This window comes from Carassius auratus, chromosome 15, assembly GCF_003368295.1.
Source record: "Carassius auratus strain Wakin chromosome 15, ASM336829v1, whole genome shotgun sequence".
NCBI classification, from domain to species: Eukaryota; Metazoa; Chordata; class Actinopteri; order Cypriniformes; family Cyprinidae; genus Carassius; species Carassius auratus.
The window spans coordinates 23,167,964-23,186,261 of record NC_039257.1 but is presented as its reverse complement, the minus strand read 5'-3'; the positions used below and the strand labels follow the sequence as shown (position 1 = coordinate 23,186,261).

The following is an 18,298-nucleotide window of genomic DNA, read 5'->3' as shown; positions in this document are numbered from 1 at the left end:
ATATATATATATATAGTGTAAATTAAAAACCACTGGGTACAAAAGTTTGTATTATATAATAATCTATGGAAGCCTGTAATATTCCACCACTGAATAAAACATGCTAATTTCGACTTTTTATCTCACAAGTGTGAATTTTTTTCCTCAGAATTGTGAGATGAAAAGTCACAATTAACTTTTTTCTTCTTCTGTGACGAATCCAACAGAATGCAGACATCAGTTATTTTCTCTCTAGCTGGTAAACTTGTATAGTTGTTGTTTCTGGTGTGAGGGAGCTCCGGTCTACTGAGTTTGAGGATCAGTCCTGTGGTTTCTGTCAAGCTGAGCTCCTGACACACAGACGAGCTTCTAGAGAAAGATGTAGCTTCCACAGTAAGTTCTTGAGACGTTTTCAAGGGTGCTTCGATTCTCCAACACCAAACCAGAAGAGCTGTGAGCTGACGGTGACACAGACAACACAAGTACAAACTACTCGAAGAGCACATATTTAATGATGGCAAACAACGCACTCTTACACAAATCTCACTGTATATTACTTTTAACATTTATTATTTTAAAATAAAGTTAATTTAATTTTCACAGAAAATGAATTGCTGCAACGGAGCATCATTTAGTATTTAGGGACATGTTTTTTTATTATTAGAGCAGTTTGTCAGATTTCGTATTGTTCCTGAAGCTGTGAATATGGTGCTAATATTCAGAGCGTGGTGTGACTCTTCGTGTGAAGCGAGTCTGCAGCAGCTGAAGGTGTTGCTTTGAGCTCATTCTAGTTTCTCGTCTCCTTCCTCCACGTCTTTGAGACTGAGCACCTCCAGTGTCCCCTTGCCTTTAGTCTCGCAGCGGATCAGCTCATCCACGTCACGGAAACATCCCGGATCGATCAGACACACCTGGACAACACACAACACACTCTTACTGAAGCCTCTGCTGCTCACCAAACCGCCATGCATTTGTGTGCGTGTCTGATTTGAAACATATCAACAACTTCTTATTTGCATTTCACACAGCAGAAGCACTGTATTAACCGAACAGATCTAATGAAAGGTCTGACCATCTCCAGCTGCTCGTCGAAGTCCTCGCTCTCTACGGTCTTGATCAAGGGCTTGAGCTTCTCCTTCAGTCTCTTGCCGTCTCTGGCCGGCAGGACGAAGCGCAGCCGCATGTGAGCTCTCTGGATCTGGATGGACTGCTGCAGCTGCTTGATGACCTCGAGCGCCTGCGCAGACGGACAGCGTTAGCCACAGAGAGCTGGTCTGGGACACGCAGATCCTCACCTCATCGCTCCGCTCACCTGCTGTTTGGTGCTCTTGTTGGCCTTCACAGAGAAGTGGATGTCCTTCATGGCTCTCTCGATCAGACTCACGGTGTAGGGCCGCTTGGTCTCGGGGTTCACACACTTCTCTGCCACGATAGTGGCGATGTCACGAAACATCTGCTCCAGCTGACTCTGGCGCTCCTTGTCTGACACCTGCAGCTCTCCTTTAGCTAAAATCTGCACACAGATCAAAACCACCAAACGTTACTTTTCATTTTTCAACACTTGAACATGAAATAAGACATAAAGCAGCGGTGTGCAACAGCAGATTGACCTGTTTGCATATTTCTGTCAGGTCTTCTGTGCCGAAAGCGCTGGACAGGTCGTCCTTCTTGGCCACTTGACCCTTGGACACATTGACAAACACTGAGTTTGTTTGCAGGACTTCATCAAGATCCTTCTCCCTAAAACAACAACAAACTAAATACAGTTGATTTGTGAACATTACATCAATGTCAGTTAAGAAAATGATAAGTTGTCCAACAAAGTGATCATGAAATTTCCATTTGGAGGAATGTAGCATTGCATCACTTGCTCACCAATAGATTATCTGCAGTGAATGGGTGCCGTCAGAATGTTTTTTCTTTTTCTTTTTTTTACAAACACACATTTTGTGTGGGGGAACTACAGCTTTGTGAGTTGAAACTTGCTATTTATAAATCAAATAACGCTATCATATTAAGTCAAATAAACTCTTAATTTGATCACTGAAAAAGGGTCTTAGTTGACAACTGTATGTGATCACCCTCAAAAAAAATTACATAATCACACACATTTGACTCTGTAACACTAGTATAAACACAAACAAGTACAGCTAGCTCTGTAAGTTATCGCTAATTGAACAGGTTTAACAACAACACTCACGCTCCAGATCTCCAGCTCATCACTTTGTTCTTATAACAGGCGATTTCAAACCTCTTCCCTCCTTTCTTCATCCTCACGACGGCAACATTAGTTAACCTGATCTGGTTAGTAGGTGTGAATATCGACATCTTTGACACGCTTTAGACTCTCGCTACTGCGTTTATCCAGACTGTAGTTTCTTCCCGTCACTCCCTCGCGATCATTAACCGCGCATCCCCGCCGCAGCGCCCCCTGGAGGACTGGAGGAACGACATCAGAACATATACAGGCTTATAGAAACGTTGTGCCATTGTAAGCGATTTTTATACACACAAAATGTGCCTAGAGACCACATTACCATGCATGAAATAAGAGCATGTAAATGATCAATATACATTGAAACAAATAAGATTTCAAAAGAGGGAATGTAATGCAATGTATTTCAGCTCAATGCAAAGCAGTCTGTAGTCATCAGCAGCAGAGCACAACTCCTCTCAAAGTCCCTTTAGATTGTATTAAAGCAAACAGATGTAGTGAGGCTGTATAATCCAACAGAGGCCCTTGGTACTTTGCATAGATCCACCGATAAACATCAGACATCTTACCTATATAAAACTAAATCAGACACAGTGAGAATTAACAGAGTGCTTAATGCTTAAAGACCAATCAGAATCCTTTGCCCGCTGGTGTCACAATAAACTGGGGTCCTGAGATATCTGGAGCCACTAGGTGGCGCGTGTATGAAAATTCACAAATAACATATCGTTTTGAAAATGTTCAAAGATATTTCTGTATGTCCAGCCTAAAATGCAACGGTTTACATTATCAAAATAAATTCCAGTTTATGTAATAATATTAATTATCTGAGCTGTTTAGAGGCCTGAGGTTTTCAAATGAATGGGCAATGTAAGTGATTGAACTATTGTGCAGCTAGTTTAACAATGTACTTTTTTTTTTTTTTTTACATTTTGTCTTTTTTAATCAATTACACATGCTAATTACTACAAACCAAATAAATAAACAAATGTCGTCAGTAATAAACATCAAGATGTGTAACTGAATAGGCAATACAAAGGTCTATGAACTTTTAATGAATGCTGAAGACAGATTCCTGGAAATAAGTAATTTCTCAACGATGTCATGATGAATAAAATGTCATGATGTTTCCGTATTATTCATTATCATGTGTTCCTTGTTCCAAATATTGTTTTGTAGTTTTAAGACTGATTTGGGTGAGAATGTAGTTGTTTAGACTTCAAATATGCACTTAGCTAATGAAAATAACATCTACTTGAAAATGTGCCTCGACGTTCTCAGAGATGTGAGCTTCAAGGACTTCAGCAGCCATTCAGCGCTCATGAAACCACCAAAAGCAGCTTTACCCCGGCCAGAACTTCTGGAAGTTGCTGCTGGATCTGATGCATCTATACCTGTAGTAGTTAAACATGAGTTATAATTCTGAGCTGAAGGTGGGAGAAGCCGACAGGTCAACAGGCCAAAACAGAGCAAAGTTATCCAAAACTGGACATTGCCTTTCATATTATCGACCACAACATTATTTTAGATTTGCATGGAAAATGGGTTGACATTAGTGGAATTGCATTGGCATGGTTCAAATCATACTACTCTGACCATTATCACTGTAGCAGGAAATTAAGAGGTGTCATATCTATCACAAGTTTAGTATGGAGTGCCACAGGGCTCAGTACTGGGACCATTGCTTTTCACAATGTACATGCTAGACGCATTTTGAGATAGCATTAGAAAACATAGTTTTTACTGCTGTGCTGACAATACTCAACTCCACATTTATTTGACCAATTCACAAATCTAATGGGATGTATAGCTGATATTACAAATTGGATGAAGAGTAACATCCTACTAAAAGCTGGTCCAAAGTGCAGCAACTACAGTGCTTAGAACCAAGTATGACCATATTATATATCTGTCAACACTGCACTAGCTGCCTATTTAGCATCGTATACATTTTAGCTAATCTCTGCAGAAAAGCAGATATCAAAGGCCAGAGTCGAGAACCCCTGATCTACATTAATGCCTTTTTGACCCTTGCATATAGAGTATGATGTGCCATCCTACTTTTTCTTTATGTAGCTCCTGCACTACCCAAGAAAATGGTAGTTCGGCTCACTGGCATCAGCCCCCTTAGCCTGTGGCTGCTCTACACACATGCATTTCTTGCAGAGCAAACAGCACAACAATGTACAGGGAAGAATATGCATGGCGTCACAGCATGCAACACAACTTTGAGCATGTTGAGGACATCTTGAACACGCTTGCTGTGGTGGCTGAGTACAAACTCTGAGCCCCCACTGAATGGACCCATCCGTTTCTGGCTCCAATGCAAATGAGTACGGAGCTGAAAAGAGAGATCTTTGGCCATGTTGGGCTGTTCTTGGTACCCACCACCTAGCACACTCCAGTGTGTATAGAGACGGCTCAGCTGTCCCAGATGGTGAGACCATGGCTACTAACAGAGGGAATCCAAAGTGACAATCCTCCAAGGCCCCATCAACCTCATCGAGTCCATGGAGTTATCCAGAGTCACTCAGGGGAGATTCACGGTGAAGGGAGAAGAGATGGATGGCCCTCATAAGCCTGCTAATATGCCATTTTGATACCCTATGAGACAACAACCCTATGCCCACACACCGAACTCTCAGCGGTGCAGCATGTGCTATATAGTTTCCATATCCACTTCACCAGATACCTGGGAAGTGGAGGCAAGGATCTGCTGCATAAAAGATCTGCTGCCGCTGCTGCTGTTTAGAGGAAACTGGCTGGGGCTGAGTCAGATAACATTTTGTGGAGGACTGTTTCCTGATCCTGGGAGAGAAGACTACAACGCAGACTGTTCTGACTTTAAGTACGTTTACATATCTAAATAATTTGTCACAGATGATAAAAATGCGAGTTTTGAGGAGTGCAGAGTAGTGCTTGTTGATTGTCGTTTCTCCGATCACTAATGCAGACATGGTTTTATGTTCACGTGGTGCGATGCACAACGTGTAACAAGACAGTATAAGTCATTACAATCCATAATTATGTCCCCACTGGATGCTACAAATGCCTTGTTTGTAATGGGTTTTATAGTTTTTTTTGTCTCATCGTGCAGGGACACAGCATCACAGTATGTTAAGGACGGAAATTTTCCATCACACGCTTGAGGCATTTGGCCAATCACAACACACTGGACAGCTGGCCAATCAGAGCACACCTCGCTTTTCATACTGATGAGCTTTGTAAAACTCGTCACATTTCGGAAAGCAGGGCATGGAGGAGAAACAATAACGTGCAGTATGTGGAAAATAATGTGCTTTTTGAACCTTAAACTGCATAAACACCTTGCATTACACCAAATACACAAAATAATGTTCTTTTTAAAAAAACAAATCATATGACCCCTTTAAAACTGATTTCTCAGTAGGTAACAACAAATGTGGAAGTTAGTCAGAAACATACGTTTACACACAAACTGACCACGCAAACGCAAAATGGAGTGGAATTACTTTTTAATTTACAAGAAAATATTGGAGTTACTTATGGAGTAACACTAGTTACTTTGTTTTCCCTTTTATTGATCGACAGGTCACCCATTCACATGTTGAGAGAAATCGGAGGTAAGTGCAGAGCGTTGTGTGTTAACATGATGTTAGTTCTAGACTATATGTGAACATGTATTTACTTATCTCACTTGCACAAAAACAAATTCAGTATTCCTCAAAATGAATAAAAACAGTGCAATGCAAACTCAGAATGTTTTCTGCATCCTGTGCTTCATGCAATCTATATTAGCAAGACAGCTGAACGGTTTATTTGAACTTTGCCCGCTACTGAACATTTACATTTCCTTCAGCCTGACCGTATTCATTTTGCTTTTGGTGTCAAAACAGAATAGAACTTTTTCATCTTAAAAAAACCAAGCGAGCAAAGACCTGATATAAAAAAAAATAAAAAAAAAACAGAAATGTAATGTAATGCATTGCTTGTTAATGTATTTCCATAAAAAGTAACTAATATGTAGTTATTTTTAAGGGAATAAAGCAACATTATAATGCATTATTGCATAAAAAGTAACTTTCATCAACACTGTTTATTTATATGGACACCCAAAGTATGTGATTTTGTTCATACCTGGGTTCAGGTGTTTAGAATTCAGAATACATTTTAGTATAATAATAAGAGAACCACTATCAGCGAGATTCTAGATATAACAGCTATGACAAGATTAAACTAAAATCTTATGTTTTTGAATGGATACTGAAATTATCTTATATTAAACCTGTAATCCCTATCTGCTCAGTTTGATCAGAAGTTCTTTGATTAGTTAGGTTGACTAATCAAAAAGTTAAATAAAAAAACAAAAATGCTTAATTTATCAAAAAAAAAAAAAAAGGTGGAGCATATACACATAGCTGGCTTTTTGGGAAAACAAGTGAGAATACACACGTGTCTTATAAACCTATCAGACTACACATTTGCAATTAAACAAACAAACATAACAGTAAAACCTTTTAATTTTGTGCCAAGGTTTTAGATGAGAGATTAAACTTGGCCTTAATACTCACCTTGTTGGGAATTAGTAAGAAAACATGGAAACGTTTTGCATTATTTTTGTAACCTAGCCTCCAGCATGACCGAGGAAAGCCTACCGCGGATTCAGGGACGAGAAGAAGACACGTTGTGCCATTTAATTGATTGCATAACCATCACCTTTAACCCGCTGCACTTTGAAATTGATTATTTCACGTCGCGTTTGTCGACATTACAAAACCTCCCACTAGAAGCGTCTACTGCGTTACCAGGGGGAAGTTAAATTTATTTAAACCTTACTCTGCTTTATATTACCACAACACGAAATATAGACACACTGCTGCATATGTGAAAATACGACTAACAAACACTACAGACACATATGACTGTGTTTACGCACGTATATATGCATAAGTGCACAGATATCGCCCGTGTCCCCCCTCGGCGGAATGGATCAGTCCAGCGAGTATGACGAGGGGTTTCCGCGTCGCGTGCATCGCTCGTCAGTGCTCAAGTGAGCAGGTAAGAACTTCTCTTAAACTTTCCCGTCTTAAAACCATCTTATAGAGATGTGATCTACATAGCAGTCAACTTGCGTTTATCATATATTGCTCGTTAATAATAACTTCTGCATTTAGATGCCGCTAAGATTTGCAGTGGGTTAGTAGTTCCTGGTTTGTTCTTCAGTTGTATAGAAATAAGTCAACAAAAAGACCTCACACTGCAGAAACAGTCAGTGTGTTTCATGTGAGAGTTAATAACACAGTCTAGAGTTTAAGTGTTTCATCAACATTTTAGAACATGCATACAGATTTTCTAATTATAATTCACCTTTTTTACGTTTATAAATAAATACACTTTGTAGTTTAGTAATTCATAGACATTAAAAGTGTTTATAATTTGTTCTTCACTGTCGTGTTTTAAGTGTAAAAGGGGAAAAAGCTCCTGAATTAAGTTGAGATTTTTGCATAAAAATGCTATTAAAATACTTAAATACAATAAGTAATTACCTGTAAAAAAAAAAATATATATATATATATGTGTGTGTGTGCAAAGAAACCTTGAGGTTAACCCTTTATGTTGGTTGGTGTTTGTTGACGGCAGTTTTGGGCTGGTTGACTGTGATCTAGTGATTTTGAGCTGGGTCATGTTCTCTGATGCTGACCAAGCAGATTCACAACTCCTCTTGAATAGATTTGTCAAATGCATGCTTCCCAAATGTTTCATGTGTCATGATTTCACTGCATTTCCCTGATGGACTGGAGGGGTGTGGATCACTTGTGATGTTTTTGTGACTCTCATTCATTAATTAAAGGAGTTCCCACTGATTATTAGGGTGGAGGACACGCAGGTGAGTTGCTCTGGAGGTGATGTGGACTTTGGAGGCTGAACATGGCATTGCTCGAAGCAAAGCTGTGAGATAATCGTGCTATTGTTTGAGAATGGGTGATAAAAAGGTTAGATGTAAATTTCATCTCAATTTGCTTGCTGTTTTGACATTTGACTCCTCGTGATGTGTTCCAGTCATTCATGACCTGTCCAGGAGTTTGTTTTCACAGAGAAGCATAGATAATATCATTGCATTGGACCAAAACTGACTGACTTTGCTCCGTGTATAACAACTTCCCAGAAACATGATCATTTTTGTAACATTGAGTTTACAAAAAAATCAGTTTTTAACTGATTGTTCATAGACCTCACGGACCAATCCGACGCTCTCCATTGACTTTGTATTACGAGAAACAACTTCTTAGTGATTTGTCTTATGAAAAAATAAATTATAAATGTATAAAAGCTGCTATGTATGTGTACAGCAATTTTTTTTTTTTTTTTTATAAGCTGTCGACCCCAAAAAACAAGCGTTTAAGGACTAGTTGTAGCTGTCGGGGTATTTCACGTTGGGCCGTTCAGTTCGATCATGTCGCAAACACACATTTCGTGGTATTCAAAGCAGTGATAACAGCATTGCGCTATAAATATAATTTATTTTAGTATAAAATAACAAGAACTCGGAAAACCCATATATTGTTGTAGTCCTGTGTTTATAAGTCACATTCTTTATTCAGCTGCAAGATTAGTCAAAATTAGCAAAACTTAGTCTTTCACAAAACAAATAAATATTTACTTCAAATAATTTGTGTGAGAGTGCAACGATGCTCTATTTGTGTTTGCATATCAACGTGATGCTTCCTGTTTCCTTTTCCGCCCATCCTACGAAGGCCGTCTGGTTTAGTTCAAGGTTGAGGACACTTCGTCTACGCACTTTACAGAGGATTCGACCTCCGGAGGGCGCTGTTATAGATCAGTGGTTCATTAGCGCAGCTCTGGTTTACTTACAGCGGTAACTCAGGAAGCTCTGTATTCTTGCTGTTCATAAGCGCCCCCTGCTGGCAGGAAGTGACCTTGCTTCTTTTTCAGCTCGTCTGCGGTTTCGTTCACATATCTTTGATAGTTCCATGATGGTTAAAATGCAGTGGTTGGCATTACCATGGTGCTTTTTCGTTCTGTTTTTGGTGCATAAACATTATATCCAACATTTATCAAACTTGTTTTATCCAGAAAAACTGGAAATTCTATGATAATTCTGGTTATTGATGTATCGTCCAGCCCTAAGCTCATGCATGGTGATGAGATGCCGCACACATGTTCTCTGCTGATCCTCTCTCTCTGTTAGCGGCGCTCCTCGTATCGGTGGCAGACGCACAGAAGGATCCCGCGATGGATGAGGACGAGCCCTTCCTCAGTAACCTGGACCTGTTCCTCTTCTCCCTCATCGCTGGCCTGATCGTCTACTGGATGGTTTTCCGCAAAAAAGCCGAGCCCATCCCGGAGTTCAAAAAACTAGAGTCTACGTGAGTACCTCCAAACCGCTTTCTCATAAATGAGGAGGAAAAACTGGAAACAGATTCACCTTTTAGCTTTAATTGTGTCATGTGTGTGACTCTAACTCTGCTGACAATGCTGGGTCATATTGCACCCCAAAATGTAAAGATTGTATGTTTCATCATATTTTTTTATAAAGGAAATGCCGCTTAATTATTATTATTTTTTTTTAGTGTAAATTGACTGCAATGATAATTTTAAGATGATACACTATGAATAAATATTGTTATGCTGAAAAAACACAGCGCAGTTCATACAGGATAATTGTTTTATTATAATTATTAATTGCTGTCACTCTCACAATAATAATAATGATTTTTTTTTTTGTCCACCATGGAAAAAAATGTAATGAAAAGTTTGGTGTTACATATATGAGAAGTTTATTTATGAAGAAGTAATCTGTTTATTTTTAGTGTTGAGTAATGATTAATCGCATCCAATATAAAAGTTGTTGTGTACATATTATGTGTGTGTACTATGTATATTTAATATGTATACATAAATATATATGTGTGTGTGTGTGTGTATAATATAAGAGAATTTATTTTTATACATTTAATGTTTATATATAATATAAACTATATGAATTTAAATACATACATGCTAACATGTAATTATAATATATATATATATATATATATATATGTGTATGTGTGTGTGTGTGTCTATATATACATAATAAATATACACCGTACACACATTATTTAAACAAAAACTTTTATTTTGGATGCGATTAATCGCGATTAATCGTTTCCCAGCAAGCTTAATTTTCTTGATTCAAAATATAATTTCTTGAGAACTATAAATATAATTACCTATATAAACTCAGAAATAGAAGTATTTCACATCTGAGCAGAAATGTTGTCATCCTCTGTAGTGTGCGTATGGTTGCAGTCTTCCTGGTGAAAGGCTTCAGTGTGTGTTTTTGCAGGGAATGTTTATTGCTCATATATCCTTGAACAGTGTCGCTGGCGAAGGTCTTACTCAATGCCAGACATCACAGTCCCTCCTGAGCTGTTAGTGAGAGAAACCAGAGAGCGTCATCAGTGAAGGATACGCTGCGTTTCAGTGATCTCTCGTCATATATCACCTGCTTTCAGACACGGACCGAGCGAAATAGGACTAGAACAATTAATTACATAAATGTCATTTACATTTAGTCATTTAGCGGACACTTTTATACAAAGCGACTTCCAAACGATTACAATATTCCATAACTTCCTTAAAAAGTAACTAATTACATTACTTTGCATAAAAAGTAACCAAGTCATTTACTCATCTATGCCGGGCTTGCTTGATTTTTATTACAAAAAAAGTAATATCTTTGGTAAATGCAAAAGCTCTTCATCGATGAAAGTGAAATGAATATGCCTCAGACTGAAGGAAATGTAAATTCAGAAAGCTCAAAGGTTTCAGCCGTGTATTGTACGATGAGTTGGATACAGGAGAAAGGTTTGTGTCTGGCTCGGAGTTTGTATTTATCCGTTTTTATCCATTTTGAGGGATACTGAATCTACGTTTGTGAAGTTGTCATTGTATATTGAGAGAAGTAACCTCTGTTTGACGGTTGTGGATCAGTGCAGTTAAAGTTGCTCTTGGATGCACTGAAAGGTTGTGTGATCTTATCAGTTTTGCAGATCTTCGCGGTCTGCGTGCATAAACAACACTTATCTGTGGTGTTTTCAGTGTCAGTTTCGCTGTCACACTAACACGGTCCACTCTCTTGTTTGTTGACATTAGATGTGTCATGGCAGAAGTAGCACAAATGCATGTGTGAATCAACACTACTAGCTTTTTTTCTAGTACTTCTACAATTATTTGTAACATACAACATTAGTGGGATTGCCAGCATTTTGAATCTTGCTCTTTAGTTTTGTGACTCTGTTTGTCAAATGTTACAAATAGCTTAATTTTTTCTTATTTAGGTTTAAATGTTTTTTTTTTTATCGAGAGAAAAGCCAAAATAGTGAAATTTAACCTCAAATTGCACTTATTGTATTATTGTAATATTGACAGAATAATAGCATAAGCACATCCAGCTGGAGCGATCGCCTCTACTCATGTCAAAGTTAATGCCTAAATTTATTATCTGGATTATTATTTTTTTATTTATTTTATTTTTTTATCTAAGGAACTCCATAAGAACTCAAAAATACACTGTCTCCTTTATAAACTTTATGCAATGGTGAATGTATTGTAGGGATTTATACAGCGAGTTTTAGCGATGTCTTAATCATCTTTGCTGATGATGTAGAATAAGTGAATACTGTGAATATCACAAATTGTTTTATGAACACACAAAGTCAGTTTCCCTTCTCAAGTCAAGTCCCCTTTATGTATATAGTGCTTTAAACAGAATACATTGTCAAAGCAACTGAACAACATTAATTAGGAAAACAGTGTGTCAATAATGCAAAATGATAGTTAAAGGCAGTTCATCATTGAATTCAGTGATGTCATCATCTCTGTTCAGTTAAATAGTGTCTGTGCATTTATTTGCAATCAAGTCAATGATATCGCTGTGGATGAAGTGACCCCAACTAAGCAAGCCAGAGGCGACAGCGGCAAGGAACCGAAACTCCATCGGTGACAGAATGGAGAAAAAAACCTTGGCTCAGTTGGGGGGCCAGTTCTCCTCTGACCAGACGAAACCAGTAGTTCAATTCCAGACTGCAGCAAAGTCAGATTGTGCAGAAGAATCATCTGTTTCCTGTGGTCTTGTCCTGGTGCTCCTCTGAGACAAGGTCTTTACAGGGGATCTGTATCTGGGGCTCTAGTTGTCCTGGTCTCCGCTGTCTTTCAGGGCAGTAGAGGTCCTTTCTAGGTGCTGATCCACCATCTGGTCTGGATACGTACTGGATCCGGGTGACTGCAGTGACCCTCTGATCTGGACACAGACTGGATCTGGTGGCCACGGTGACCTCGGAACAAGAGAGAAACAGACAAATATTAGCGTAGATGCCATTCTTCTAATGATGTAGCACGTACATAGGGTGTTATGTGAAGTGTTTCCGGTTCCGGTGTACCTTATTAATGCAGCCTAAAAATCCTTTAACGGATTTGGATATTAAAAGCATATTAGTATGTTATGTGTATGCCAGGTTAAAGAGATGGGTCTTTAATCTAGATTTAAACTGCAAGAGTGTGTCTGCCTCCTGAACAATGTTAGGTAGGTTATTCCAGAGTTTAGGCGCCAAATAGGAAAAGGATCTGCCGCCCGCAGTTGATTTTGATATTCTAGGTATTATCAAATTGCCTGAGTTTTGAGAATGTAGCGGATGTAGAGGAGTATAATGTAAAAGGAGCTCATTCAAATACTGAGGTGCTAAACCATTCAGGGCTTTATAAGTAATAAGCAATATTTTAAAATCTATACGATGTTTGATAGGGAGCCAGTGCAGTGTGGACAGGACCGGGCTAATATGGTCATACTTCCTGGTTCTAGTAAGAACTCTTGCTGCTGCATTTTGGACCAGCTGTAGTTTGTTTACTAAGCATGCAGAACAACCACCCAATAAAGCATTACAATAATCTAACCTTGAGGTCATGAACGCATGGGTTAGCATTTCTGCATTTGACATTGAGAGCATAGGCCGTAATTTAAATATATTTTTGAGATGGAAAAATGCAGTTTTACAAATGCTAGAAACGTGGCTTTCTAAGGAAAGATTGCGATCAAGTAGCACACCTAGGTTCCTAACTGATGACGAAGAATTGACAGAGCAACCATCAAGTCTTAGACAGTGTTCTAGGTTATTACAAGTAGAGTTTTTAGGCCCTATGATTAACACCTCTGTTTTTTCTGAATTTAGCAGTAAGAAATTACTCGTCATCCAATTTTTTATATCGACTATGCATTCCATTAGTTTTTCAAATTGGTGTGTTTCACCGGGCTGCGAGGAAATATAGAGCTGCGTATCATCAGCATAACAGTGAAAGCTAACACCATGTTTCCTGATGATATCTCCCAAGGGTAACATATAAAGCGTGAAGAGTAGCGGCCCTAGAACTGAGCCTTGAGGTACTACATACTGCACTTGTGATCGATATGATACATCTTCATTCACTGCTACGAACTGATGGCGGTCATATAAGTACGATTTAAACCATGCTAATGCACTTCCACTGATGCCAACAAAGTGTTCAAGTCTATGCAAAAGAATGCTGTGTTTAATTGTGTCAAACGGAGCACTAAGATCCAATAAAACTAATAGAGAGATACACCCACGATCAGATGATAAGAGCAGATCATTTGTAACTCTAAGGAGAGCAGTCTCAGTACTATGATACGGTCTAAATCCTGACTGGAAATCCTCACATATACCATTTTTCTCTAAGAAGGAATATAATTGTGAGGATACCACCTTTTCTAGTATCTTGGACAGAAAAGGGAGATTGGTCTATAATTAAATAGTTATTTGGGGTCAAGTTGTGGTTTTTTGATGCGAGGCTAAAAAACAGCCAGTTTTAAGGTTTTGGGGACACATCCTAATGACAATGAGGAATTCATAATAGTCAGAAGAGGACCTATGACTTCTGGAAGCACCTCTTTTAGGAACGTAGATGGTATAGGGTCTAACATACATGTTGTTGGTTTAGATGATTTAACAAGTTTATACAATTCTTCCTCTCCTATAGTAGAGAACGAGTGGAACTGTTCCTCAGGGGGTCTATAGTGCACTGTCTGATGTGATACTGTAGCTGACGGCTGAATGGTTGCAATTCTATCTCTAATAGTATCGATTTTAGAAGTAAAGTAGTTCATAAAGTCATTACTGCTGTGGTGTTGGGAAATGTCAACACTTGTTGAGGCTTTATTTTTTGTTAATTTAGCCACTGTATTGAATAAATACCTGGCGTTATGTTTGTTTTCTTCTAAAAGAGAAGTAAAGTAATCGTATCTAGCAGTTTTTAATGCTTTTCTGTAGGATAAGTTACTTTCCCGCCAGGCAATACGAAATACCTCTAGTTTTGTTTTCCTCCAGCTGCGCTCTATTTTTCAGGCTGCTCTCTTTAGGGTGCGAGTATGCTCATTATACCATGGGTGTCAAACTAGTCCATAGTTTCCATAGTTTCTGTTACATCATCAAGTTGTTCTGAGGTTTTGGATATGCTAAGGAATTTGGATACATCAGGAAGATAACTTAAAAAGCAGTCTTTTGTGGTAGAAGTGATGGTTCTTCGATACTTGTAACAAGAAGTAGAGTTTACAATTTTAGCTATATGAAGTTTGCACAGAACTAAATTATGATCTGAGATATCATCACTTGGCTAAATAATTTCAACACTATCAACATCAATTCCATGTGACAGTATTAAATCTAGAGTATGATTTCGACAATGAGTAGGTCCTGAAACATGTTGTCTAACACCAATAGAGTTCAGAATGTCTATAAATGCTGATCCCAATGCATCTTTTTCATTATCGACATGGATATTAAAATCACCAACTATTAAAACTTTATCTGCAGCCAGAACTAATTCGGATGTAAAATCACCAAACTCTTTAATAAAGTCTGTATGGTGGCCTGGTGGCCTGTATACAGTACCAGTACAAACATAACAGGGGATTTATCATTAACATTGGTTTCTCTGGATAATGTTATATGAAGCACCATTACTTCAAACGAGTTATACTTGAAGCCTGCCCTCTGAGAAATCCTGAAAACGTTGTTATAAATTGAAGCAACACCTCCCCCTTTGCCTTTTAGACGTGGCTCATGTTTATAACAGTAATCTTGGGGGGTGGACTCATTTAAAATAATGTAATCATCAGGTTTTAGCCAGGTTTCTGTCAAACAGAGCACATCTATATTATGATCAGTTATCATATTATTTACAAAAAGTGTTTTCGTAGAAAGGGATCTGATATTCAATAAGCCAAGCTTAATCATTTGTTTATCCATATTGCATTTGTTTTTTATTTGTTGAACCTCAATTAAACTATTAACTTTAACTTAGTTTGGACGTTTTTTTGTATTTTCTAGTTTGGGGAACAGACACAGTCTCTATAGTGTGATATCTAGGTGAAAGAGTCTCTGTGTGCTGAGAATTAACTGACCTCTGTGACGGGAGGCAGCTAGCAGACGGTCGGTTTAGCCAGTCTGTCTGCTTCCTGACCTGGGCCCCAGTTAGTCAAGTATAAACACTAAGACTATTTGCCATATTTCTAGAGAGAAGAGTGGCACCACCCCAGGAGGGATGAAGACCATCTCTTTTAAACAGGTCAGGTCTGCCCCAAAAGCTTGTCCAAGTGTCTATGAAACCTGTTATTCTGTGGGCACCACTCATCAAGAGTGTGACAGCTGGTGGGCCGCTGCTTTCAGAGATTTCTATTTACAGCATGTTTTTGCAGTGTATTCAATCACAGACATCGATAGATATGTGCATTAAGTCTTAAGCTTGTAAATGCAACCTAATAGACCTTTATTGCATTCAGTGTGTCGTCACATCCAGCCTATGATTAGTAGCATAATCAGATTTCCGCCTGCATTATTTTCAATGGAGGGTTAGCGGTTTCATTAAATTAAATGCATTGCTTTTTATTGGGACACATTGTTTGTTATTTTCTCGAGTGTAAAGGTACTCAGTCTCTGGAGGATTGTGTATATACATACAGTAGGCATTTGATCTCTCCTTTAAATCAGGAAATACGTGTCTGAAAATAAGAGTTAAACGTGTATGATGCCTAGTTTTTGACACATCTGTAGAGTTTTGAAAAATCTTGTAGTGTATTTGTTCCTTGAATTAAAAAACATCTGTTGAATCATTAGTTAACAGTTTTTACTGACCTAATGAATCTTTCTAGATCTGACTGATTGTGCTTTTGTCCCTAGCTCGGCACAGACACGTGTAATGTGTAATGAGTCTGTAAATCAAGCTGATTATGGCTTGTTATTGTCCTCCAGAGATCTGCACTCATCAGTCCAGCTCCTGATGTTACATAACAGCTGCTTCACAGATGTTGTCCTCTAATTAGTGACAAAAGCAGAAATTGAATTTGGTTCAGTGTCTGTAAAGAACAGAAGAACAGCACAGAAGAGCTCTTTGTCTTTTGGAGCAAGGCAAGCATGCGGTCACCTGTTGAAGCGCTGTTCAACATTTTTTATCTACTATGATTTAGATTATATTGATTCAAGTAATTCCAAGGAAAATCGCCAACAAGGCCGTAAGAAATGTTTTATTTCAAAGTGACTTTAAGATTATACAATCACCCTATCCTTTTTTAGTAAATGTGATTTTAATGTGAACAATTCATATTTGTTTCTCTCTCTCTTTTTTTATTTTTATTTTAATGAGTAATGTTGAGATATGCAGAGCTGGGGGGTGCAAGGACTGGGATTGGGAAACAGAATGAAAGATCTGTCCATCCATCCATTAGTTCATCCACAAATTAGCTGAAACTTCACTCACCCTCAGGCCATTCAAGACATAAATGAGTTTTTCTTCATCAGATTTGGAGACATGTGTCATCACATTTACATTACGTCGTTACAAACACAACTTTTCTCTTCAAAACATTATCTGATGTTCTGGAGTGCTGTGGATTATTGTGATGTTTTTATCAGACTCTCATTCTGACGGCACCCATTCACCGCAGAGCATCCACTGATGAGACACTGATGTAATGACACATGTCTCCAAATTGTTTGAAGAAACAAACTCCTCTACATATTGGATGTCCTGAGGGTGAGCACATTTTAGCTAATTAACATTTTTGGCTGAACTATTCCTTTAAAGAAGAGAGGAGTTATGTTCCAGTCACTCAGATGTTCTTTCGTCTCAGTAGTTGGGTTTTTAGAAATTGCAAAGCATGTCTTCTCTCTCTTTCTCTCTCTCTCTCTCTCTCTCTCTCTCTCTCTCTCTCTCTGTTACTTAAAGCTGTGCTTATGAAAGTCTGTATATATATATATATATATTTACATTTACATTAATTCATTTAGCAGACGCTTTTATCCAAAGCGACTTATATATATATATATATATATATATATATATATATATATATATATATATATATATATATCTTTTCAAATCCTGATGTCAGTTGAGTTAGTATTTGGCGAGGCCAGCCAAGTCTTTCTCTCTCCAAGTCTTTTCTCAAGTCCTCCATTGTGTTCAGCCTCTCTCTCTCTCTCTCTGTCTCTCTCTCTCTCTCTCTCTCTCTCTCTCTCTCTGTCTCTCTCTCTCTCTGTCTCTCTCTCTCTCTGTCTGTCTCTCTCTCTCTCTCTCTCTCTGTCTCTCTGTCACCGGAGGATCCTCTTATGATGGATGGGGTTCTCCGGAGGGAGGGACCGTGGCTGTCTTAAGAAGCTGCTGCTGAAGGACCGTTCTGTGTGTGTCTCTGTCGGCTCTTCCTCTAGTCTTCTGTGTGTGTTTGAGTGGGAGTCCTGCTGTGTGTCGTCCAGATGCTGCATGTGTTTGAGAGCGAAGGGAATCGGCGTGATGCTTCACCGTCTGCGGACCGTTGTTGATGGAGGAGGGACGCTCTAACAGACTCCTTCAGGTTCTCTTGTAGGACAGATGGTTTTTCTCACCGATGGCGGTGGCTTGTGTTTCCAGTGCGTGCAGTAGTTAACGGTTCGTCCTTGGACGTGTTTCGTGTGATCATGGGCTGTGTGTTCTCCTTACCAGAGGACCGGCTGGTCTCCTTCGACAGGTGAGTGTCCTGCTCCTGGACGAGCGAGACACAGTTTGTGTGTCTGA

The 18,298-nt window shown here is 38.7% G+C and overlaps 2 protein-coding genes across 4 annotated transcripts in view; one reads left to right on the top strand and one right to left on the bottom strand.

Annotated features, from left to right (window-relative positions):
- Nucleotides 1-469: 469 nt before the first annotated feature.
- Nucleotides 470-6,878, bottom strand: sbds (SBDS ribosome maturation factor). The gene is made up of 6 exons (XM_026282954.1): nucleotides 6,745-6,878; nucleotides 2,180-2,418; nucleotides 1,590-1,719; nucleotides 1,292-1,492; nucleotides 1,052-1,216; nucleotides 470-890 (listed from the first exon to the last, which is right to left on the bottom strand). The coding sequence occupies exons 2-6, from the start codon at nucleotides 2,305-2,307 to the stop codon at nucleotides 762-764; spliced, it is 753 nt and encodes a 250-aa protein (XP_026138739.1). The 5' UTR covers nucleotides 2,308-2,418; nucleotides 6,745-6,878; the 3' UTR covers nucleotides 470-761.
- A 261-nt stretch (nucleotides 6,879-7,139) lies between these two features.
- Nucleotides 7,140-18,298, top strand: part of LOC113115407 (NADPH--cytochrome P450 reductase-like) — a 28,629-nt gene continuing 17,470 nt past the window's right edge. The window contains exons 1-2 of one of the 3 annotated variants that reach the window (XM_026282952.1): nucleotides 7,140-7,231; nucleotides 9,384-9,561. In XM_026282952.1, the coding sequence (XP_026138737.1) occupies nucleotides 9,428-9,561 (134 nt within the window). In that variant the 5' untranslated portion in view covers nucleotides 7,140-7,231; nucleotides 9,384-9,427. Of the gene's footprint in view, nucleotides 7,232-7,332; nucleotides 7,370-9,383; nucleotides 9,562-17,869; nucleotides 18,252-18,298 lie in introns of those variants that run through there. The other 2 variants (XM_026282951.1, XM_026282953.1) reach the window with 2 other exon arrangements.

Coding starts and splice junctions, on each gene's coding strand:
- sbds (XM_026282954.1), bottom strand. CDS start 2,307: ATGTCGATATTCACACCTACTAACCAGATCAGGTTAACTAATGTTGCC. Junction 1,720..2,179: donor ATGAGCTGGAGATCTGGAGC/GTGAGTGTTGTT, acceptor TTGTTGTTTTAG/GGAGAAGGATCTTGATGAAG. Junction 891..1,051: donor TCGACGAGCAGCTGGAGATG/GTCAGACCTTTC, acceptor TGTGTTGTCCAG/GTGTGTCTGATCGATCCGGG.